Source organism: Solanum verrucosum, unplaced genomic scaffold, assembly GCF_900185275.1.
Source record: "Solanum verrucosum unplaced genomic scaffold, falcon-dt-bn FXZP01000031.1, whole genome shotgun sequence".
In the NCBI taxonomy this organism is placed as follows: domain Eukaryota; kingdom Viridiplantae; phylum Streptophyta; class Magnoliopsida; order Solanales; family Solanaceae; genus Solanum; species Solanum verrucosum.
In genome coordinates, this window is record NW_026020194.1 from 2,088,129 (window position 1) to 2,114,115 (window position 25,987).

General features: G+C 29.7%; 2 protein-coding genes across 2 annotated transcripts; both read left to right on the forward strand.

Annotated features, from left to right (window-relative positions):
- Positions 1-6,873: 6,873 nt before the first annotated feature.
- Positions 6,874-10,410, forward strand: LOC125829494 (protein SOSEKI 2). The gene is made up of 5 exons (XM_049508708.1): positions 6,874-7,092; positions 7,189-7,258; positions 8,290-8,402; positions 8,472-9,198; positions 10,252-10,410. The coding sequence occupies exons 1-5, from the start codon at positions 6,882-6,884 to the stop codon at positions 10,370-10,372; spliced, it is 1,242 nt and encodes a 413-aa protein (XP_049364665.1). The 5' UTR covers positions 6,874-6,881; the 3' UTR covers positions 10,373-10,410.
- A 10,429-nt stretch (positions 10,411-20,839) lies between these two features.
- Positions 20,840-22,129, forward strand: LOC125829525 (pollen-specific protein C13-like). Its single transcript, XM_049508746.1, has 2 exons — positions 20,840-21,095; positions 21,550-22,129. The coding sequence occupies exons 1-2, from the start codon at positions 20,948-20,950 to the stop codon at positions 21,879-21,881; spliced, it is 480 nt and encodes a 159-aa protein (XP_049364703.1). The 5' UTR covers positions 20,840-20,947; the 3' UTR covers positions 21,882-22,129.
- Positions 22,130-25,987: the final 3,858 nt, after the last annotated feature.

Genomic DNA, 25,987 nt, shown 5'->3' on the forward strand with positions numbered 1-25,987 from the left:
TAATTACATGACATTGCAAAATTTTATATACGTGAAATTTTACAAAGATCTGTTAATTTAATAAATCAATAATGCTAACATTTCTTTTATTTTGTTTTTGAAAAAAAAAAAAACATGTGGATCACATTTTATATATAAAATTTTAAAATCATAACTTAAAGTTGCAACTGAAATTTTATGCAAATTTCATAAACAAATGATATGATTTAACATGAAAAACTTCTCTATCTTAAATGTTAGGGTCGAAATCATAATATGAAATCATATAAGATGAAATTGAAAATGCAATTTGAATTATTAAATTGTTTTTTCTCATAAACATAAACCCTTCCCCCTCTAACTTGTGAAAACTATTAAAATTGTCCAATTCAATACATGATCTTACCAAATAAGCAAAAAATTTGTAACAAAAGTATAATAACTATCACAAAGTTATTCAGAATAGAGCGTTTATTGATCGAACTTTAGTTCAATAAAAAGTTATTTAAATTGAATATGAATTGTAGTGTACTATATTTTTTTTTTGAAATATTTGTTAGCCAATATCACTAACAACTATATCATCATGTTCATATTTGGTTCAAATTTCATCACTCTATGCAGATATAAAATGATGTTTTTTCTTTTACAAAATAAAACAATTTGGGTAAATTTTATATTTAAAAAATATAAAATCGTGTTATAAAATTCTCAAATTAAATTTCTGAAGAATTAAAATTTCATCTCATAATTTAAAATAATGAAATAAAATTACATGTTCAAATGCGTATTTCACTTCGGTCCCACTATATATATATATATATATATATATATATATATATATATATATAAAATAAGCCACAATGCAACTATCATTGTAACTATCTTGTTAGCTTTCAACCAAAAGCTAACAAGATTTTTAGTTACATATTTATTATTTAGTTAAATAATAAATATGTCATTTCTATATATATTTTTCTATTACTATATATAATAAGTGGGAATATTTACTACTTAGCACATGACAAGTGTTACATGTGCTTAGATAGTGTTGTACATTCTTCTTTTATGGTTGCACCTTTAAAATTTATATTATTGGACAATTTAACACCATTAATCACAATAATTAATAACTTAAAACATTTTTAAAAAAAATATGAAAATTTCTATGACTCTCCAAATTTTATTTGTGTCACATAAATTGAGACAACAAAAATAACATATATTGGGTCCATTTTAATTTATTTGTCTTTTTTTTTCTTTCTGTTTTTTATATTTAAAAATTGCGTATAAATACTATAAATCATGATAATTGACAACATAAAATATGTTTTGAAAAAAATACAATTTTTTTTATTGATTCTTGAAGTGAATCTATCGTAAAAATACTATAAATCATGATTATTGACAACATAAAATATTTCAAAAATAAAAACATATAAAAAAATTTGATTGATTCTTGAAATTAATCTATCGTTACAAATTATGTATAAAATATAATAAATCGTGATAATTGACAACTTAAAATATTTATTAAAAAAAACACAAAAAAAAGAAATTGACTGATTCTTAAAATTAATCTATCAATGTCACATAAAGCGAGACAAAAGTAGTAATATGTATTATTTAATGTGAAATTATTGAAAACTACGTAAAATGTATTGTAAATCTTAACAATTAACAACATTTGATTGACTCTTGAAATTTTATCTATGCTACATACATTGAGACAAACGGAGTAATATGTATTAAGTATTTAAAATTACGTACCTTATTGCTTTCTGTAGGCTTCGAATTATCGTGGTCATTTTTTAGGCTGATACAAGTTTTGTACATTTTCTATTTTATTTTATTTTAATATTATAAATCACAATAATTAATAATTTAAAATATTTAAAAAAATATATTAAAAATTGAGTTGGTTTTGGGAATTTTATTTATACTATATATAATGGGACAAAGGAAGCAACATATATCATTTACAAATGACTTAAAAAGCAGTAAAAATTACAATAATTACCAAATTAAAATATTTAAAAGCTATATAATAAAATAGGTTCATTCTTAAAATTCTATCAGGCTCACATATATTGGGACAGAAAAAATAACACATATCATTTTAAAATTATCAAAAAAGTATTATAAATAATAATAATTAACAACTTAAAATATCTAAAAGACATTTTAAAAGGGTTAATTTTGTAATTTTATCCATATCACATAAATTAGGACAAAGTGACCAGTAATGTAGGTTATTTGAAAGTTACATAAAATATTATAAATCACAATAATTAATAACTTAAAACATTTTTTTTTTTAAAATATGAAAATTTGGATTACTCTCCAAATTTTATTTGTGTCACATAAATTGAGACAGCAAAATAATATATATTGGGTCCATTTTAATAGTGTCAAAGAAAGTACATGTTTGTGATAAAAAAACTTATTCCTTTATCGATGCAAACAATCGCTTCAAAAACTCCGTTATTAATCCCAAAATATACCATTTATATTATTGGGCCCGTGCATAGTACGGGCACCATTATCTAGTATAAGAAATAAATAATCAAGTTATACTTGAAAAGAAACAGAAAGAGACACATCGTAATTAATCAACTTACACTTAAAAAGAAGGCATGGGGACGCAAAGTGCATAAGAAGGTCAGAATTGCCTCTTTTGCTCCCACTAAAAGTCAGGGTACATAGAGTAGCTCTGTAAAATTTGCATGTACATTCACGTGGCGGCCATGCATACACAAATTAAATTAAATGAGCTGTCTACTTGCACTATTTTTCTAATTTTAAAGTACAAAAAATGGGCACTTGTTAACTCGTTTACTCACATTTTAGATTGGATTAGGAAACCATATCATAATTTTTTCATTCATTTCAAGCCCCAAATGTTAAATTTGAATTCGTATCAGAAGGATATCGCATTTGGAGTAAAGTGCTACCTAACAAAAATAATTTCATAAAATCTCTTATTTAAGAATAAAAAAGTATTTATTATTCTACTACAACCATCTTGGTAATCAATTCTAGCCTTCATCATTAAAGTTATGCATCTAATAGGAACGTAGCAATTACTTATGGAGAAATTATTTGTCAAATATTTTCTCCATCTTAAATTAGGTTAATATGACAAATAACAAGAAAATACAAGAAGGTTTTTAAATTTCTTGAACTTAAATAAAAATATATATGTAGCCCATTAAATTTTATGATATTGCACATGTCATGTAGCATGTTGAAATTTTAAAAAATTACCATTAAATATAGAAAGAAAAAAAGAAATTCTTTTTGGACATACTAAAAAAGAAGATGTAAAACACTTAAATTAACACCAAGGGAATAAATACATAACTCATAATTTATATTCTTCATTTCAATTTATTTGATTTTCTTAGTCGGTTTAAAAATATATCCTCTTTCTATTTTTTATTGATCTTTAATTATATTTTTCATACGATAAACTTAAAATCATGATTTATGAAATTAAATATATCTTGATATATTTTAATTAAGTATCATAAATTAAAAAACTTCTTTTACTTTCTTGAACGCCATACCAATTAAATCGAACAAATAAATTTAACAAACACCATCAGATATTTTGCGGACGTAGAATGAGCGAATCCCTGTTCTCAAGGAAGGAGTATTTCTAAGTTTAGTCGTATTGTAAGATCTAAAAATGACAACGATGTTGAAATTCATACAAAGCAATTAAAAATGTATCACGATCAAACGTGATATTCTCGTTTCATATTATTTGATTTTTATATTCAAAATAAAGATTTCATCTTTTTTCTCTATTTAATAAATAAGAGAGTTTTTTTTATAATATCCTTAATACTGAATAATTACATAAAATAGTAATAATAATACTAAAAATCAAATTTAGAATTTCAAATATTATAATAAGATTAATTTAATAAATATATCTCTAATAATTATGCACATATTAATAATATAAAAATTAATTATACATAATTTTAGCTATTCGTATATTAATTATTTTATTTTTTTAATCTACATAAAATAACATATAAATTTTCTCATATTTTATATATGCTCTAATTGTACGAAAAAGAAAAATATGAACAAAACATTGAGTATATTAGTAGTGTTATATATTATGTGGAAAAGGAAAAAGAATAAAGCAAACATCGTATTTATTACCGATATCTAGATTCTATGGGAAGATTTTTTTTATTTTTTTTTCATTTTTATAATCAAACAACAAAATTATGTTTGTTTTTTTTTTTTTTATAATAATAATTCCAATACACGACGAATAACTCCATTATTTATATACTCCAGTACCAATTCACCTGTATCCATGTGATCTGAATAAAGGCCTTTCTGTCTTCTTCCATATATTTTTTTTCAAACTTACAATAATGTCCCTTGGGAAATTGATGTTAAAGGTTTTAATGGTAACACGTACAATAATATAGAAGCAAAGTAAAGGGATGAATCCAACTCATTATACTTTGAGCAACTGCATTAAACATAAAATTATGTACTTTAATATTGACATAAAAATGTGTTTTTAAACTTGGTCTCAGATGATATTTATATTCTTAAATTTTGAATATGCATAAATAAGTATTTATATTGGTATAAAATTGAATAATTAAACATATGTGTCTTACGTGCATTTTACATGCACAAAGTGCCGTGTAAGACATGAATTGTCACGTATGATGCCTAATAAAACACATGTAACTAATTGTCCAATTCTGTATAAATTTAAAACATAAATATTAGATGAAACCAAATTAAACAACTAGTTTATATAATGTCTTTTAAATTTGTACGAAGTTAACGTGCAAATATATACTTCCAGTGGTCCATAGTGTTAGCTTTGACCTGATCAATTTTCTCAGTGAATCTTACTGTTACTTATCAGTTATCAATATCTATCAAGCGGTATTTCTATCTCTGTTATCCACTTTTCACCGTTATCTATTGCTCCTCCAATCCTATTATATATATTTGAGATATATATGTATTTGGAGTGATTTACATGTATCGAGATTGGAGATATTAGATATACGGAAGAGTTGTGAGTGAGATAGGAGAGAGACGAAGGAAGCGAGCGAGATTTGCTATGTATCCCAGATATATGTGAATTTACTTGGATACAATTGTATCTAGAACAAATTACACCTAAATTTGACCACCACTACAACAAAAATAACTTTTAGCGGCAATACATATAGACATTAATAAATAGTGCTAAAATCTTTACCGACATTAGTTAAGTGTCATTAAAATCAATGTCGCTAAAAGGCTTTAGGGACATACATAAAGAGTGTTAATTGTCGCTAAAAATACATATTTAGCGGCAATTAATTCATGGTCATTTTTTATGTAGTGCACATATATACGAGATACATGTATCAGGATGTATCGGGAGATACCAAAATCTGATAAGATACGTAATATTACAAACTAGAGTGTATCTAAATAATTAACTCCTAAATATGATAGATTTACCTAAGTTCTTTCTTAATAAATCATGAAACCTCCCTCCTTATAAGACTTAATAATGTTATTACTAGTACTTGAGTATTTTACATTATAATATTATAGGTTCTTACTATGATGTAAAACACTCTAGCACACGTATAATTTGAAATTGAGGTCTCGAATCTTTTTTGTCCAAATAGTTATGTGAAGAGAAAGCTTGCTGTTGCTATATCTAACCCATGTGTATAACAGATTTGATCTTACATGCCCGGTCTACTTCTGCTCCCAATTGCACATACAGATTTAAATTTGTCATCATGTAAGTTTTGTGCAATGACTTGTAATTTTACGACGACCACGATAGCTCCGCTCCTGATGTATACTCATGAATAAAACATTACTTGGATACCAACATATTCATTTATTCTTAACTAGAGGTCTTATATTCAAGTCTTGCTCTATATAAAATCTTCTTCAACCATCAATTTCCATGTTCTTCCCCCACCCAGACCCCCATTTCTCTCTTTCTCCCCTTCCCCGCTCCTTTCCAATTTCCTTTTCTCTTTTTTCGTTTTTGTTTTTTCTTCCCCCAAATTAAAAAATAAAATTGTGCGAAAAAATTGAACATAATCAGCAAAGGAAAATTCAGAAAATTGGTGGGATAAACATAATTATCGAAAGAAATATGTCTAATGAGTATCTTGAAGTCTTTTGCTGTCAAAATTGTTCTTGATTTGTTTTTTTTTCTCTTTTTTCTAGGGTAAAGTGACAAGATCCGGAGGTTTGCCAAATTTGAAAACAAGAGCAGGGTTAAAAATAAAAAAGGTCGGAGAATTAAAAAGGTGATGATGACTAATCAACCCAATTCTCTGCCTCTCAACTAGGATCTATTATTAATAATAATACTGCTAATAAATAATAAATATTCGTATGTTTATTTAAACTATTTCATTAAAAATAAAATAAATATTTTAAAATAAATTATTAGTACTTAATATAAAAATATATCATTGTTTTCGTGATAGATTAAAAGAGATAGTCCTTCGATCTCATTTTATGTGAGGTAGTTTGATTTGACATAGAATTTAAGAAAGAAATAAAAAATTTTAAAACTTGTGGTCCAAAATGAATGATAGAAATTTATATAACGGTAAATTATTTTATTAAAGATAAAATAAATATTTTATAATTAAATTATTAATTAATATAAAAACATGTCATTCTTTTAAGATCGATTATAAAAAAAAAAAATCACATAACTTTTAGTAATAGTAGTAGCTGACAGTAGAAAATACAGTAAATATATATTTTTTTCTTTGCTTTTATCTGTCTGAGTATCTTCTTTTGTCTCAATCTCTCCATATAAGTAGGTGCTTTTGCAACATCATTAAGAAGAGGGAGTAAATCAAATAAAAAAGAGAGAGAGAATGAATAATATTGAGGTTATTGGGGATGGAAGAAGAATATGCAGAGAAAATAGTCCAGAAAGAGGGAAATCACAGAGCAACAGAGTAGTATTAATGAGAGCAAGTTTTAAAAAAGTTCAAGTTGTCTATTATTTATCAAGAAATGGACAACTTGAACATCCTCATTACATTGAAGTTACTCATCTTGCTCATCAACATCTTAGATTAAAAGGTGTAAAATTTTTATTATTGTTTTTCTTTGTTCTGTGAAATATATAATGAAATTAATGTGGAAGTGCATTTTTTTGTTTGTTTGTTTTGGGAACAGATGTTATTGATAGGCTTACTGTGTTGAGAGGCAGAGGCATGCCTTCGCTATATTCTTGGTCTTGTAAAAGGTATGTATGTTAATGTCCTTTTTTTCATTTTTAACATTTTAGTATTGAACCAATATTTTACCTAGGCTGAAATTTACAAGGCAAAGTGACATGATTGAGTATCAATTTTAATTTATTACAACTTACAAGTTGTGTTTGTATTAATTGAAAAAAAGGTCTAAAAAATTGTGACTTGAAAAGTTTATCAAAATAAGTGTAGGTGTTAGATTTGGTCATAGATTTCAAATTTTCTTTCTTTTATTTGAAATTTTTATGCAGTTGAAGATAGATGTTTGTCTGATTATACTTCTTAGTTCTTACCAAGGAGAAAGGAGACTTTTTATTTGGGATTTATGAAGATGTAGTTGAAAACCAGGTCTGAAGCATTTTTTTTTTCTAACTTTGGAATCACACTCCAAATTGAATTTGAAAATCTTTTAACCAAACACTAATTTTGAAATAAAGTGGGAAACTATTTTGGATAATAATAAGTATTTTTTTTTGTCTCAATTCAGTACGTATGACTTACTTTTATCTTTTTAGTTACCCAAAAAAAATTAACACATTTCTTTTAATTTAATTTTAAAATACTCATTTTATTCCTAAAAATATGATTTATAACCACAAATATCTATTATTTATTTTAGACTACAAGTTTCAAATGTTTTAATATATTTTTTAAATTTCCATGTCCCAAGGGTAGGGGGTTTTCTTCAGGCTAGAGAGATGGAATAGATAAGACCCCACAAGTTTAAAATTCGCTGCTAGGGAATTCACACGGAAGGGAACAGGTCTACAGATTTTCTTCTTGATGAGATTGATATTGATAATAAGTTAAATTAACCCATATAAAATGAGACAGAGGGAATATATAATTTTCATGATCAAATGACTCCTTATGTTTGATATTTAAAAACTAACCAAAAATCTTTTTAATGTAATGAAATAATATTCTAACACTTCATTGATACTAATATTAATTTGTCTGTTCCTTTGGTTGGCAATTTTAAGAGTATTCTTCAGAAAATACAATAATAAGGTAATTGTTGTAGGAGCTACAAGAATGGATATGTGTGGAATGACTTGGCTGAAAATGATTTCATCTGCCCTTGTGAAGGAGCTGAGTATGTTCTTAAAGGATCTGAAATTATTGAAGGGTCCACAGGTAATTTTTACGGGATTAAAATTTCTTTAATTCGTTGATGTTTTGACCTTTTTAAATTTTGTATTTCAGAAAAATTCCAGCAAATTCATCATATAGCACCGTTGATGAGAAACAGGCAACAAATTCAAGAGTCCAAACGCAAATCACAAGTCTCAAAAGGACACTCAGACGAGGAGGCAGAAATTGTTGAGAACAATCATAATTACTTAGATGAAGAATTATTTGAAGAGAAATTCTCAACAACACCCAATTTCAATTGTAGTGATGAGTTAACTCGGAAGAATAATTCTATCGAGTTAACTCATACAAACTCGTTATCTCCTCCTTCAACAACTTCCTCTTCGCTCTCAGACAAACCCAGTAACACTGAAATCACCAACACTTCCAAAAGGTTTGAAGACGGTGACCCGGTGATTACCGAGTCATTACTGAGTCGTAACTCGGTCCTCTTCCAACTCATCTCCTGTGGCGGATCGGTGTCGTTTAGGGGGAAAAGTGCTACTACCGATCCGCCGCACATTGTGAAGCAGCAACAACCACCTCTGCCGTGCACGGTGGTGCCGAGGAAGAGCAGTAGTAGCTGTGCTAGTTTTCATAAAGGTGTATTGTGCAAGGTGCCGAAGAATAATGAGGTGGAAGAGATAAAATACATGTCGGAGAATCCACGATTTGGGAATTTGCAGTCGGAGGAGAAAGAGTATTTCAGTGGGAGCATTGTTGAATCAATGACGACCGAGGAGAGAACAGCTCAAGTTGATCCACAATTGAAGAAATCTTCTTCCTACAATGAAGAGAGGTGAGTTAACCCACTTCCATTATCCCTTAATTTCTTCATTAGCTTGCCAAATTGAATTGTTTTGAGAATTTGAAGTTAATTTTTAACTTTGGTAAAATTAACAACTTAAAATATACCTATGATATAAAATGATCAGATTACAACATACAAGGGTTGTTTATTATGTTAGATGTGGTTCTAGTTCGGTATTTGTCTAGAGTTTCTTATCATAATAGAGTTTTTCTTTGAGGAAAAGGAAAATATATAATCTCCATATCTACTTAGTCATTTTCTCTTGTAGAAAATAGTTTATTACTCCCTTTATAAATAAAGACTCATTTCTTCTAACATAATAGCATTCATAATGTAGTCCTAGCGGTTTTGAGAGTTTTGTGTACGGGTGATAATGTGAGATGTGAACCTCTTTGTAATTTGTGTGTACTGTGTGGTCATTCCTCTCTATATTTTGTATTTTTTCTTATATAGTGGATTACTCATCTCCTCTTGTAGAAGTAGGTCGGTTGATCGAATCACGTTAAATATTTGTGTCTCTTGATATATTTCTCATTTGTTTTCTTATGGTCTTTCGAGGTTTGCTTTGTTAGCTTTCGCATGACACCAATTTATTTCAGTCCTAACAATTTTCGAAACCTATTAACTTTTGCTTAAATCTCGTATGTATATATGTAAATATTTTGATAGTATACTAAGTTATCATCATATATTTAGAAATGACATAAATGTCATATAAGTTACACTAATTAATAATTCAAAATATCTAAAAACTATATTAAAAAAAATGGCAAGGAAAAGATAAAGTCCTATGATAATGCAAATAGTAATTGTCCACATAAAGTAGAGTAGATGGATTACTATTTTGTGAATGTGAGCCTGTGAGGTCATTCAATTTAGTAGAATAGTTTAAAAAACTTGTTACTACATTGGTAAAAGTTTGTCTGAACTTTCTTATTTTAGGTGAAAAAGGTCTGTCTAAGTTGAAGAAATGTAAGAATAGACAGACTTGTCATCAGGCTTTAATATTTGGATGTGTATTTACATTACTTTAATATGTAGGAGCTCAAAGGCAGGGCTAAGAGAAGTAGCAACAGAAGAGGAAGAAAAGGAGGAATTGAAGGCTGTAAAAGGAAAATGCATCCCAAGGAAAAAGTCTTCTTCTAAACACTCCAAAAAGTGACCTTTTTTCTGCTCTTTCACGAAAAGCTATTCTTTGGTGCTTTTAGTTGGAACTTAGTTATAAAAGTACTGTTTTAGGCTTAGGTTTTAACTCTTCAAACACTTCTTTTGGTAGGGTTACTAAAACTCATCAGAATTATTCAGGAAAACTAAGGAAGTGAGATCAAAATGTAGGATTTGTTATTCATCTCTTGCTCTCTAAATCTACAACCCAAGTTTTTTTTTGTTTTTTGTTTTTTTGCTTTTCCATTCGGATGTCCGGAGTCTGCATTGAAGTCTCGAATAAATTCGGATTACGCAATATGGCAGGGCCTCAACATGATTTTCTCTATACTGGGGACTCGAAGTTGAAACGTCTGATTAAGAGTGGAGCAATCCCACCATAGTGTCACAACCCATGTTTGTACAGACTAAGTTTAATTTATTAGAGGCAACTTTATTTGTGTCCTAACATTTTTTCACACCATAAAACCATGCTGATTAAAAGAATTTTCTACTACAGTTAAACCAAAGAGGAAAAGTATCTTGTACTTAAGGTAATACTAGCTTGCACCGTGTGACATATCTCTCACCATTAGTAAGCAAATTCCGTTGTTTCATCTCTATCATGTTCTTTCTACAGATGTTTTGATGGATAAAGTGATACGAGATTATAGATTTTGGAGTTGGGTTTAATGGGTTTTCAAATTGAGTGGGTCGAATTTTATTTAAGTAGGTTGGGTAAAATCTTAAATAGGAAGTAAAAGTTTAATTATATTAAAAATATATACAAGTAGGAGCCATGTAAGCGCCACATAGGATAATAAAAGTGTTGATTTAACTTACCAAGGATAAATATGTGTCAAAAGTTGAATGACACTGACAAATATATCAAAAAAAATATGACTAAGGATAAGGGTGAATATGATTCTTTTCCGTTAACTAAATAGAAGAAAACAAAATATTCAAATCTCTTATAAAATGACATAATTTGTAAGAAGACTGCAAAATTAAATCTATGGTAAAATAAATTAATCCAATATTTCTTAGTCGTGATAACTTGTATAATTGCAACCTTTTCATTGCGTAGCTTTTAAAAGACGTTTGTGGATGGAGAAATCTTACTTTTTGTTAATAGTTTGCAAAAACTCCCAAAGGTGAACCTTTCAAATGGTATACATTGAAATTAGGGGTAAATTTATCTTTAATAATAATGTATCAAATTTAAAGTAACTAACAATAGGAAAAGCCAGAAATTTAAAACAAAGAAATAGGTATTAAGTGAACTGATATATTTGAATATCTTGATATTAATGTATAAGTTGAATACATTGATACAAACGTATATCAACGAATAAATACATTTGATTACATTGGTACAAGAAGTACAATAGTGAATTGATACCCTTAAATATATTGATACAAATATCTAAAAATGAACAAATACACAAAATTACTTGTTTAGTTGTTTTGGTGCTTCCCTTTACTTCCTCCACTGAATGACCGTTCAAAAATCTTTGTTATACTGATACACTCAATGAGTAATATGTCATATACATAAATTTGTACTTACAATAGCTTCCTTAGATATGGAGGTCCTGATACATTCTCCATGACTCTTTCACAAGAACATCTCCTCTAGATGGAGGTCCTGATACATTCTCCATGATCCTTTCATGTTGGAATGTATCAACACTCTATATAGATTAATGTATCATACAATTAATAATGTATCATTATCTGAAACATATACTACGTCAATTGTGAACTTCATCATTATTTTGAAGTTAAAAATAATGTATCTAAAACAATTAGGAATGTATCAATATTTAAAGCTGAAAATGGATGAGTGACACAATGTATCAATTGATTGTGAGTTACTTTGACTTGTATTTGATACATTAAATTAAATCAAATGTATCAGAAACTTACCTCTACCGCCTCATGTTTCTAGACATGTGTTTGTTCTTCGCCATTACTAAAGGATCACAAAGTTTTTTAGATCTATTTTCAGCTCAATCAATATCTTCATAATAAAAAACACAACCAATGGTAGGTTTGTTTAATTGTGTCAAACCAAGATTAAAAGATATTGCATCTTCCATATTTATCAGCGATTTGAAGAAGAAAGAAAATTGAAAAACAATGGATGAACAGACAGTTGGAGAACAAGAGAAAGGTACTTATTTCACGTTAAAATCGTTTTGGCAGGATCTTCCATAGTTATCAGCGATTTGAAGAAGAAAGAAGATTGAAAAACAATGGATGAACAATCAGTTGGAGAAGAAGATAAAGATACCTATTTCACGTTGAGATTGTTTTGACAGGAAAAAGAATAATTTCGAATTTCAAACTAATGGAGCAATTAACTGAAAAGATCATGGGAACAAAGAATGAGAGAGATTTGTGGAGTGAAATCAAGAAGGGATAAACATGGGTTTGGGGAGTGGGAGTTATGTATCGTGAAGTTTTGAAGGAGCGCTCAAAGTAAGGGATTTTGAAAAAATTTAGAACTGATAGGGAATGAAGGGAATTATGAAAAAAAATTGTATAGGTAATTTTTCCTAAATTAAAAGCTAGAAAAAGTCCAAAATGCACTTAGGAAATTTCATCTGCGTAAATAAGTTTTGGGCTTTTGGGTTGTTGTTATTTGAGTTTTGTAAATGACCGCTTATGTCCTCCATTTGGTGAGATTATCGGAGGAGAAACTTATTCGGAAAAACTACATAATTAGACATACTTAACTATCATATATACATATTTTATTTATAGTTTAAAAATATTACTCATAATACCACTTTTTAATAATTATTCCATATATTTTAAAAAGTTAAATCACATACACAAATCCCTTAAATATGATATTAAATAATTATCTAAAAATTCAAACTCCCTAATTAAAGGTTAATTAACAATTATCCTTCGAACTCCTATACCAACAATATATCTTCCCCCACCCCCCATGTTTTCCATCATATCTGCATATTCACTCTTCCTTCATCTCAATCTCCAATCCAAAGTTCATCTCCCCATTCTCTTTCTTTCTTCCTTCTCCCTCATAAATCTTCTTCACTAAACCATCCATGCTGCCCGAACAGCCGATACAAACAAGCACATAGGAGAGGAGAAGTCAAGATAATCATAAGCTAAAGCCCGATATGTTGTTCCATCTTATATAATCAAAAAGAGACTTCTTGATAATGCACACAACTTTATTTGCATCTTTGCATCCAACAAGCACAGAAACACTGACTGTATGGCACAAAGGAACCGTAAATCTAGGTTCCACAGGTAGAGTCATCTTGTATTCAGGCTCTTCCAAGTGGAACCTAAGCACATCACAAATTGAAGGAGGCGGGATCCAGATTCCCTTCTGAAGAACAGGCCCTAGGGCCACATCTGAAAACTCAGATGCACAAGTCGAGCAAGATGGTGTGTAATATATTTATGTAAAAAAAATGCAAGATCTATTCATAATTCGCAGTATACTTTATGTATCTATCTTACAATATCGATTTTGTGTTATATCTGATATAGTTATTTTTTATTTTTTTGTATATAATATATAGCAATGTTATTTATCAGATACATGTATATCTAAGAAGTATCGGTATTAATTAAGATTATATTGCTTTTGAATCTTGTGTTATATCATATACAAGGGGATGTATCCAACAATTAATTAATTCATGTATATTACACGTGTTCTATAGTGTATCAGAATTACTTACATATATAACATGTATCTGATCTAATATTAACAACAACGTAATGTATGTGTCATACTTATTAGTTTAATGTATCTGAATTATCTCATATATTGTTTAAACGAAATATGTTAAATAGTGTTTTTGACACATATACACCAAACTTTATGTGATATAATAGAAAAAACTTTTGTATCTGAACTACCTTATATCATAATGTATCTTAAACAATAGGCAGTGTATCTATAATAGTTTTGCACTATTTATTTGAATTGCAATCGAACTTATGTATCTGGATTTATAAAATAATGATATTGACTATTGTTGCACAAAAAATGTTCGAAATTATTCAAGAAGAAGAAGTGTAAAGTTCGTTGAATCTCCAAAAAAAAATATAGCAGAATTTTAATTATTTTGAATATTTTTAGAAGTTGTGATACACCAGAATATTCCATAATTGTTACAAGCGTGAATTCCTCCTTAATTTATGGTTGTCAGTTACAATCTTTAATTAAATAAGTTTAATGATATGTATCTGACTAATATGAATCTCGAATACATATATCTAGACGTGATAGATACATGTATCCGAGGTGAAAATTATGGTAGGACTTGTAATTATGCAAACTGAAGGAAAGAGAGGTAATTAAGCACTAAACTAGTGAGATTTGTGTTGTTTACCCAATTTATTCCAACAATAATACATTTCTCACCATTACTTGTACTCTATTTGATTTTCATTATCCTAGCTACTGCATGCGCATAAGCACTCAATTTCCAAAGAAAGAAACAAGCATATACTTTCACAATTAGGATCAAGACATTAATATTTGATCTATGTGCCCTTGACCTCCAAATATAAATTTAAGTCTCAAATTTTAGATTTAATAGTTAAAACATAATGAATTGAATATCAATCAAGTTCCACCCCGTTTCGGGGCGTGACAATAATCACCCATTCACTTAGCCGTGTATACTACGATTGTTTTGTCCATTGGATTTGGGAGTCACAAGTATCTAAAGTTTATCAAAATAATTAGAATAATTATTAGGGGTCATCAGTTAAATCCTCAATGCTTAAGTAAACCGCAATCCACTGCACACTTTTGGATCTGCTGGGTACAAATTGTAAAATTACATTTCTGATGCATGAAGTTAGCTATTGCACATGTAGAATGTTTAATTAGATCGACACTGTTCCCACTTCACATCTTACAACTTGTAAAACTTTGACTAAATAAAAGACTTTAATTATATAGAGGGAATTCATGAGATTTTAGTACTTTATGTTATTTTTCTCATTCAATATTAATTTAACATATTTCAAGAATTTGCTTCATTGTTGTATCATATTGTATTTTCTTGATGATGCTAATTAACTTCAGGAATATTATAGTGTCAAGCATGTGGGATTGTAAATTGGAACCAACTAGTTGTTTGTACACTTGTAGTGTTAATAGGAATTACAAGTTAAGAAGGGAAATAGGGAAAGCAAATTATATATAGAAAAAACTATACTGTTAATTAAGGGTGTTCACGGGTCGTTTTGGATCGGTTATTGGTCAACCAAAATCAAACCAACTTAATCGGTTTTAAAATTATCAAAACCAAACCTAACAAAATATAGTATATATTTATCGGTTTGGTTGTTATCGGTTTTGGTTCGATTTGGTTTGGTTATTAACCATAGACAAAAATAAAAGAAATAATTCATTCAAAACATGAAAAATGTGACAACAATTCATTTTAAATGAAAATAGTTAGAATGATTGACATTACAAAACTTTCAATCATTGAATTTACTCTGACTAAAGCTTCAAAATTCATTATTTTGACCTAGAAGAAAGAGAAAGTGATATTTTCAATCTTATAAAGAATTGTCATAGACACACTCATACACAAAAAACCAATAAGATAAATATCCTCACCTTGGGCATTTTTTCCTTCATAAGTAAATTATAAATAAATTTTGATGAAACACATATAAGATCTTTAAAATTGTTTATAAAAATAATATATTATGTATGTATATTAATAATATATATGTATATAATTTGTCGGTTCGGTTCGGTTATTTCTTCGGTTTTTTCGAACAAAATCATAACCAACCCATATACTATCGATTTTTAAAAATCTAAAACTGAACCACACCTAACCCAAATAAAAATTGATTTATTTAATCGGTTTGATTCAATTTTTCAATTTGGATTGGTTTTTATCCAATCTGTGAACACCTCTACTGTTAATACATGATTAATTTATTTATTTTTATGTATATATAGTAGATATTGAATTCTCTTCAACTTCTTTGTGTGTTTATTTCTTTATATTTTGAAATTTCTTAGTAAAATTTTATCTCTGCCACTGAAAGATTGAACAACTACATATTACTTCCTTCCTATTATTTTATGAAACATTGACCAGCTAAAAAGTTCATTAAAGACCCAATGGAATTGTTAAATGTATTCCATAAACTATACACTAATCCAGTTTAGTCAGTTCTTTTCTTTATTTTGTTATCTTACCTCAATATCCGTGATAAAGTTCATTTAAATTCAAATTTATCACTGAATAATTTCATATTAAAAAATAAAATACTTTCAAACAAAAACGAATTCATACTCGAAAAAAGGTTCTCCTTTCAATTATGTGGTGTTATGTCAAATAAAAGTGGGGTCTGCGCCATAATTTTGAATGATTATAGCGCCCAATCTGGCAGCGATATTAGAAAATAAAATTAATGCAAAAGACGAACAAAAATAAATTAGGCGGGCCACCACCATAACTTTTTCTTTATTATACGTTAAGGATTTGGAAGAGGAACACTTATGGCCCATTTGGCAATGCGATATGGTATCATGATATGGAATCATGATATGATATCATGATATGGAATCATGAGATAAAATTGAAAGTTTGTTTGGACATGCGATATGAAATTTTTGTGTTGTATATTTTCTCATAAACATAAAAATCTCATAAGTTGTAAAACTATTAAAATAGCCCAAATTGTTTATTCAATCTTATCAAATAAACAAAAAATTATAAAATCGCATAATAAATTATTAAAAGTTATTTGTTCTCCACGTAAGTAATTGTTTCATCTAACTTCAATTTAATAAAAAAAATTGAACATAAATTGTAGTGTACTAATCTTTAATATAATCCTCCCACATAGTACGGACAATTTTCTCACGTTGAACTTGCATTTCTCGATCATGTGACCGAGAAGACGAACCAACATTGTTAGTCATTTGTTGGTCAATATCCTCCGCAACTATATCTTCATGTTCATAGACCATAAATATTTCATCACTAGTTTGGTATTCTCACAAATAATTATGTAACACCGCACAAGCTATGACAATTTTCACTTGTGTATCAATATCATAATGGTTCATGCCTTGCGCAGAGATGAATGCCTATAATTAAATAGTTCTTTGGCATTTTGAGGCTCTCTTTCACTTCCTTGGTAATCTTGCAAATGATAGCGTAATCCTTTGTATGGAGCTAAAAATTCCTTTGTGTTTCGGAAACTAGCATCAACAACATAATATTTATCTACCAAAAAATATTTTATAAAGAATTACTAAAAGCATATGTGATGTAAATGAGACAACTTTGTGGAAATAAATAATATTTATTCTAAGGATGTAATTTAAAGTTACCATGTGGCGGAAATGGAAATTGTGACGTTGGTTCAACAAGTGCATTCTCAAGTACTTTACTATCATGTGCAGTACCTTCCCAACCAGCAGCAACAAAGGTAAATCACATATCAAAATCACAAGCACATAAGACATTTTGTGATGTTCTTCCTTTGCGATTACGATATGTTTGTTGCACCGCTTTAGGAACCTCCCCTTTTATATATGTTCCATCAATCGCACCAACACAATCCTACCAAATAAAAAATACATCAATATTAGTTTAGTGAACATAAAATAATTGGAAGCTTATAGAATACACTTTATAAAAATAATGTTTGTAAGAGTAATAAAAATAGTGCTTCCAAGACAATGCAAAGTCGTAAAATAAATATTATCTCTTTAAACAAAGTTGATAGGAAATATGTAACTAAATACTACTCCCTCTGTTTCACAAAGAATGACCTGGTTTGACTTGGCACGAAGTTTAAGTAAATAAAGAAGACTTTTGAATCTTGTGGTCCTAAATTAAAGTTATGTCAAATGTACAAAATTGCCCTTAATCTTGTGGTCTTAAACATGCCACGTGGAAAACAAAAAGTAAAATGTTACCAAAAAAGGAAAGAGGTCATTCTTTTTTAAACTGACTAAAAAGGAAAGGAGGTCATTCTTTGTGAAACGGAGGGAGTAATAACTTACACATAAAATATAAATATTCACTTATTAAGGCCATAAAATAAATTTATTAATGTGATTGAAATTTTACCTTAAACCAAGGCCAAAATCGAGTATTATGGTGAATTTTGGAATGTACACCAATCATATTTTTTGGTTGTATAAATGTTGGTGTCATCTTGCTAATTGCCTCGGCAACTATTTTAACATGCCGGTCAATTGTTTCAAGTGAATGTTGAAAAGTTTCACAATCGTGAGGTGTGAGTTAAAGTGACTATATGTTGGTGAGAATAATAAATTTTATGTCAGTAAGAATAATAAATTTTAAAAAGTAATGATGTGATTATAAATTTTATTTACATATGAAACAAATGGTTAGTAGATATAAATGTGGGGTTGTTTTAACAAAATATAAACTCATGGATCAATTATTGTATTAAAATATCTCAAATAATGATATGGAATCACCATATAATTTCATATCATGGTTTTTGGAGAATATGGTTTCACATCTCATGATATGGAATCATGAGATGAAATCAGCGTAAAATCGCATGTCCAAATGCTGATTCCATCTCACGATACCATATCGTGATATGGTATCGCATGGCCAAACGCCTACTTAGATCTTATTGTTTCCTATTTTGACAAACTCATTGCAAAAAATGTTACGTAAAAGCAATTTCACTTCTTCTTCCAATTCACACACAATTAATTCCTTGCCAATAAAAGTTTCCAACATTGTAACATAAACAATTACAAATTACAACATATTGTTTCGTAGAATGTATTTAAAAAAACTCAATAGAATATTAATTACTCAATTTTGTTGGACAAATGGAGTAGTAGTGATTAGTGAGTAGGACTTTTTCAAAATCGAATCAAAATCAATAATTTGAATATTGTTTTTATTAAATTATCACTAATAAGTAGGGGTGTACAAGTCAAATCGTAAAGTCAAACCAAACCAACGAATCAAATCAAATCGAAAAAAAATTGATTTGTGGTTTGGTTTGGTTGGTTTGGCGGTCGAAAAAAAAACCGACCACTCTTGATTTAGTTTGGTATTAAAAGAAAAAAAGTCAAACCGAACCCAAACCAAACCGACATAATATATATAAATTTAATTTTATTTCTAGATAAAAAATATTATTTATAATCTACTTAATTTGGGCTTGTAAAATTTTGTAAATATCATATATATAATTTTATTTTATTTATAGATAAAAATGTTATTTATAATCTACTTTGTTAATATATTTTTAGTTAGTTTATAGTATTCAATGTTTATATATTTTATTTCAAATTTGGGCTTGTAAAATTTGCAAATATTTATTTTGTATTAAGATCCGAAGTTATAACTATATTGTTATAGTTTTTCAAATTCGAAGTTAACAATTTACTTTGTAAATATTTCGTGTTGTATTCAGTTTGACTGTATCCTTTAATCTTATTAATTTAACATAATGAACGTTGATATTTCAAAAAAATATATTTTGTACTCATGTGAATTTTACCATTTTTACGAAAATTTCTATTCATTTAACATTTCTTAAGTTTATCTTATCACACAGGTAAGTGAAAATATATTTGATCACATTTTCAAACATCGTATAGTTGTAAAAAAAAACCGAAAAATCGAAAAAACCCGAAAGAATCGACTAAAACTTAAACCAAAAAAACTGACTTTGAGTGGTTTGATTTGGTTTTTAGATTTAATAAATCGACATAATTGGTTTAGGTTTTTTAATGAAAAACCAAACTAAACCGACCTATGTACACCTCTACTAATAAGCTATTGAATTAGCTGTTTTAGTAATGATTTTGATATTTTTGATATTAAATTATCCATTTTTAATAATTTGAGATTTTTTCTTAACGATTTAACCGATAATCCTGATAATAATAGCTGTTTTGAATTAGACTTTGATATTTTTAGTCAAATTATTAATTTTTAACGACTTGAGATTATTTTCTTAACGATTTAACCGATAATTACGATGATAAAAGAGTAGAAGTAACTGAAAAATTTAACAGATCTCCCGCGTAAGGAGAAAAGGGAGGGGCAGATGGAACCCACGCACCGAAATTAATGAAACTTTGATTGGCAATCTAGTTGAGTAAAAAAAAATTGGCGCAAGACGCGCTTAGTATATACTACCAGCTTTCTTAATTACTTCAACTGTCCCATGTGACACTTTCTGTTGGATTCGAGTCAAATAGTCTAATTTTAATCGTAAATTTATATCAGGTATAAATTTTTTTAAATAGAATTTATATATTTGAAAATTACGTGTAGAATAAATCATATTGTTTGTTAATTTAATAATTTTAAAATATAATTAAAGATAAATTTATTTGAATCTCGAAATATAAAAAAATTAAATGGAGGAGTATTCACTTGATTCCCGAAGCTCCCATGTGACTTTACTACTGTCTGCCAGCCCATCCACCGACGCTTTAACCCCATTATATTCCACTTTCCTCTCTTTCTCCATTTCTATCTATCCCCTTCAACAACAAGAAGCAGCAAAAAGTAGAGAGAGTTTGAGATTTCTTCTTCAAAAAATGGCAAGATTGGTTGTATTTGTTGCTCTTTGCTTACTCTCTGTTTCTTTGGCTACTGCCACTTCCAACCCTTTCCTTGTCAAGGGTAGATGTTATTGTGATACTTGCCGATGTGGATTTGAGACCCCTGCTACTAAGTATCTTGCTGGTAAACACTAAAAACCCCTCTTCTCTAATTCATTCTGCATTTTCCACTGTTCATATTTCAAGATCTGTTCTAATTTGTCATTTTTTTACTACCCATTTGCAGATCTACTCTATAGACTTACTAGATTGTATTGTGTAGTGTTTAAGTGAGGAAATGTTGCCTGATTTAGTATATAGTGATGTAGTTTATCATCAAAATTGGATTGTTTCATATCGTAGTGTGAACTGTTTTTGTTGCCAGAGGCGGATTTAGCCTTCCGTTCATATGAATCTACTACTTTTGACGCTGAACATAAATTTTGGGGGAAAATCTAATAAAATTGCGGCGAGTAATAGTAGATATATATACCTATAACTTTAAAAATTGAACTCATATAAAGTTTAAATCCTAAATCCGCGTCTTTTTTGCTCCTAGTTTTCGGTAGGATTAACAACAATTGTGGTATGATGGACAGGATCTAAGGTTAAAGTTGAGTGCAAAAACAGGGTGACCAACAAATTAACATACAGAATTGATGGTGTGACAAACTCAAAGGGTGAATACAACATCTTAGTTAAACGTGACTGTGGTGATGATGTCTGTGATGTTGTGCTCGTCGAGAGCGGTGATAAAACATGTAACATCCCCAATGCTGGTCGTGATCGTGCCCGTGTTGCCCTCACCCGCAACAATGGCATGACCTCGGATGTTCGTTATGCTAACAACATGGGTTTCCTCTCCAATGAACCTCTTGCTGACTGCACTCAGATCCTCCAGCAATACCAATTGACTGAGGATCAATATTAAAGGAACAAGAACAACAAATTATTTGTTATGAATCTTTGTTTGATGTGTTTAGGATTATTATTATGATGTTGATGATTATGATGCTTTAGGCATCAAAATTGATACTTCTATTCTCTTTGTTATTGTTTTCTGGATGTTACTATATGTTTCCTTTTAGTAGTATATGAGGAAAAATTTAATGGCTCATTAAAATTATTACTAATGCTTAAATTGTGGCTTGATTGATTTTCTTGCTGCTAGTCGATAGTCTTATACTTCAAGTTTGTTTTAAATATAATAAAAGAGTAATTTGTTGGAGCTTTGATACTACTTAATATTGCTTCATAAAAAAGCATAATGATGTCTAAGTACTTCCATATGTAACATGGTATTGCTTGTGGGATTCATAATGGAATCAATCTTAACTCCGATAAGAAGCAAGCAAGCAAAATAGATAATATAGACACATTCTTCCTATCCTACCCATGAGGCCTGAAGTTTAAAATTATAGAAATTAATAGCAACAAAATGAAAGTAATATGCAAGTGAAAGTGTTTTATGTTGATACTTCAAAATAAGTTGTTATAAGAGTTCTTTACTAGAAAATTTAGTAATCAAAGAACATGTTTATACCTAAAAAAAAAAAACGAATCTAAAAACTGATTGCACTAGTCTCCTAACCTAAAGACTAGGAAATAACTCATTGAACAAGCTAACTACTAATTCACAAAGCTGATTTCGTTGTCAACATTCCCTCCTTTAAACTGAAATATCTTTAGTTTAATTTGCAAACACCAAGTTGATCACATTGTTTTAGGAAGAACACTGATTTTAGGGGCTTTATCAACATGTCTGCAGCCTGATCATGTAGCTTTAGGGAGGACACTGATTTTAGGGGCTTTGTAAACATGTTTGCAACCTGCTTTTCACTTCAGCAACAAATAAGACCATTTTTTGTATTTTTAGTTAGATCACATAAAGAAGTACTACTTTACATCTATATGCTTATTTCGTTCATATTCAATTGAATTTTTTGAAATATTAATTGCTGAAGTACTGTCACAATAAATTGTTGAAGTGATGTACTCTGCCACAGTAGTCGAGAGAGTAGCAATAGATTGCTTCTTTGAAGATCAAGAAATAATTATACACCCCAACATACAAACATATCCTGGTAATTATTATTTTTTTGTCTTCAAGAGTTTCAGTAGTCATTATCAGTGTAGCCAAGCAATGAAGCAATTTTTCAACTGCTTTCATCTGATAAAAAAATTCAAAGTCACTAGTACCATTTAAGTGAGTCCTCTTCACCTTGGAGATGCATTTCTTTTTTTACTCTTCATGAGCTTGTTAATGAGACTGATAAATTGGTAAAACAGAGTATCGATCAAATTCATAATGAAAGAGCAAGACGCTCTTTTTATAGATACAAAGTACAGGAACAACCGATGTGGTTAACTCCTACAAGGACACAAATTCTATACCTAGAAGAGTCCCATACGAGACAAACTGTATACCAGATCTTTTCAATTCAAAATTCAAACTAATGCATATCTATAACTAACTATCAGTACGCTATTACGCTCCCTCAAGTTGGAGCGTGGAGGTCCCGAATGCCTAACTTGGCAATTAATATTTGAAACTGGTGCACACCTAAAGCTTTAGTAAAAACATCAGCAAGTTGATGTTGTGTTGAAATGTGATGACAAACCAACAAACCCCGTTGAATACGGTCCCGAACAAAATGATAGTCCACCTCAATGTGCTTAGTTCGTTCATGATAAACTGGATTGTTGGCAATATGACGTGCCGCTTGACTATTACAATATAAAGAAACTGGATCCAAACAAGGGACATATAAGTCTGAAAGTAATTGGTGTATCCAAATGATCTCACAAGAAGTTGTTGCCATTGAACGATATTCTCCTTCAGCAGAAGAACGTGACATTGTTATCTGTTTCTTGCTCTTCCATGAAATAGGTGAATGACCAAGAAATATGATATACCCACTGGTTGAACGACGGGTGAGTGGACAACTTGCCCAGTCTGAATCACAAAATCCTTTTATAGATAAATGACTTGATATGGAAAGGAAAATACCTTGGCCTGGTGCAAGCTTTAAATAACGCAACATTCAGAGGGCAGCTAACCAATGATTCTGTTGAGGCTAGTATATGAATTGAGACAACAAATGAACTGAATAACAAATATCAGGTTTAGTAACGGATAGATAAATCAACCTCCCAACCAATCTGCGAAAGGGCCCATGATACTGCAGAGGAGAACTTTCATCCAAAGCTAAACAGTGTGCTGCTCTATGGGAAATTTCACTGGTTTAGATCCCAGCATCCCCGTTTCTTTTAAAATATCCAGCGTGCATTTTCACTGTGAAAGAACTATTCCTTTTAAACTGCGAGCAATTTCTAGACCAAGAAAATACTTTAGAGGACCCAAATCTTTTATAGGAAACTAGGATGCTAAGTAGCCCTTTAAAGCTTTCAAATTGAATGAATCATTGGTGGCAACGATCACATCATCTATATATACAAGAATAGCTGCAAAAGAATTTCCTCGTTGATATAAAAATAAAGAAGTGTCACCCTTGGATTGTGTAAAGCCAAACCTTAAAATAGCAGTAGAAAACTTAGCAAACCACTGCCTTGAGGCCTGTTTTAATCCATAAAGTGACCGTCGAAGGCGACAAACTCTATTATCTTTGGCCGACAAATATCCAGGTGGTGGTTGCATGTAAACTTCTTTACGTAAATCTCCATGAATAAAAGCATTATGCACATCCAATTGATGGAGATCCCAATTTCGCACATCTGCAACAACTAAAAATGTACGAACTGTAGTGAGTTTGGCAACTAGAGCAAACGTTTCATTATAATCTAAACCTTCTACTTGGTTGTAGCCTTTAGCAACAAGGCGCGCCTTATATCGCTCAATTGATCCATCACGAGCTAAACTTAATTTTGTAGACCGATTTACAACCAATAGCTCTTTTATCTACTGGGAGATGTTCTAAGGTCCATGTGTGGTTTTGTTCAAGTGCTTCTTGCTCTTTTCTCATGGCCTGCTTCCAGTGTTCCACCTGTACTGCTTGTTTGTAAGATGTTGGCTCATTATGGTGGGTAATGGCCGAAAGAAAACATGTATGAGTCGTGGAAAAATTGGAGTAGGAAACATAGTGACATAAAGGATAAGCTGGACCAATACCTGAGCAAGCTGTGTTGGATGATCTTGAAGAAAAACTTTTATTATTGTTCGGGAGATTGACTAGAAAATCTTTAAGATGAGCTGGTTGGGTTTTCGTGCGTTGAGGTCGAGTTGGAACAATAGGTGTTCTTGAAGGTTCAATAATCTGATCTTGTGATTGTTGAAGATTTATGGCGTCACTTGGAGCCATATTTGGATGTATTGTGCCTGGATTGAGATTTTCTTATGGTGGACCTTGGCTTAAAAAGATTTGATCAGGATCATCAATCGACAATGGTAAAGGTACTCGTGATTGCTTTTTAAGAGAAGAAAGAGTATTTTCTTTATAAGGAAAAACTCTTTCATTAAAAATCACATCACGAGAAACAAATACTTGATGTGTTTTTAGATCAAAGACCTTATAACCTTTATGACCATATGGATAACCCAGAAAAATACAAGGTTTGGCTCTATCATGAAATTTATCACGAGTTCGTGGAATAACTGAAGCATAACAGAGACATCCAAAAATACGTAAATGTGCATAAGAAAGTTTTGAGGAAAACAACAACTCATATGGACTTTTTCCAGATAAAAGAGGTGTTGGTGTGTAATTAATTAAATAAGTTGTTGTTAGAATGCATTCTCCCCAAAATTTTATTGGTACCCTTAAGGATCTAGCGACATCAGGTAAATGTCGATGTTTACGTTCTACTACACCATTTTGTTGGAGTGTGGAGATACAAGAAAACTGATTTAGAATTCCTTCTTCCCGACAACATTGTTGAAGTGAACTATTAGTAAACTCTGTGCCGTTGTCACTGCGAATGATTTTAACAAGACGATTAAATTGTCTTTGTACCATTGCAAGAAAGGAAATCAATAAATGAGAAACTTCAGTTTTAGACTTAAGCAAATACACCCAAGTA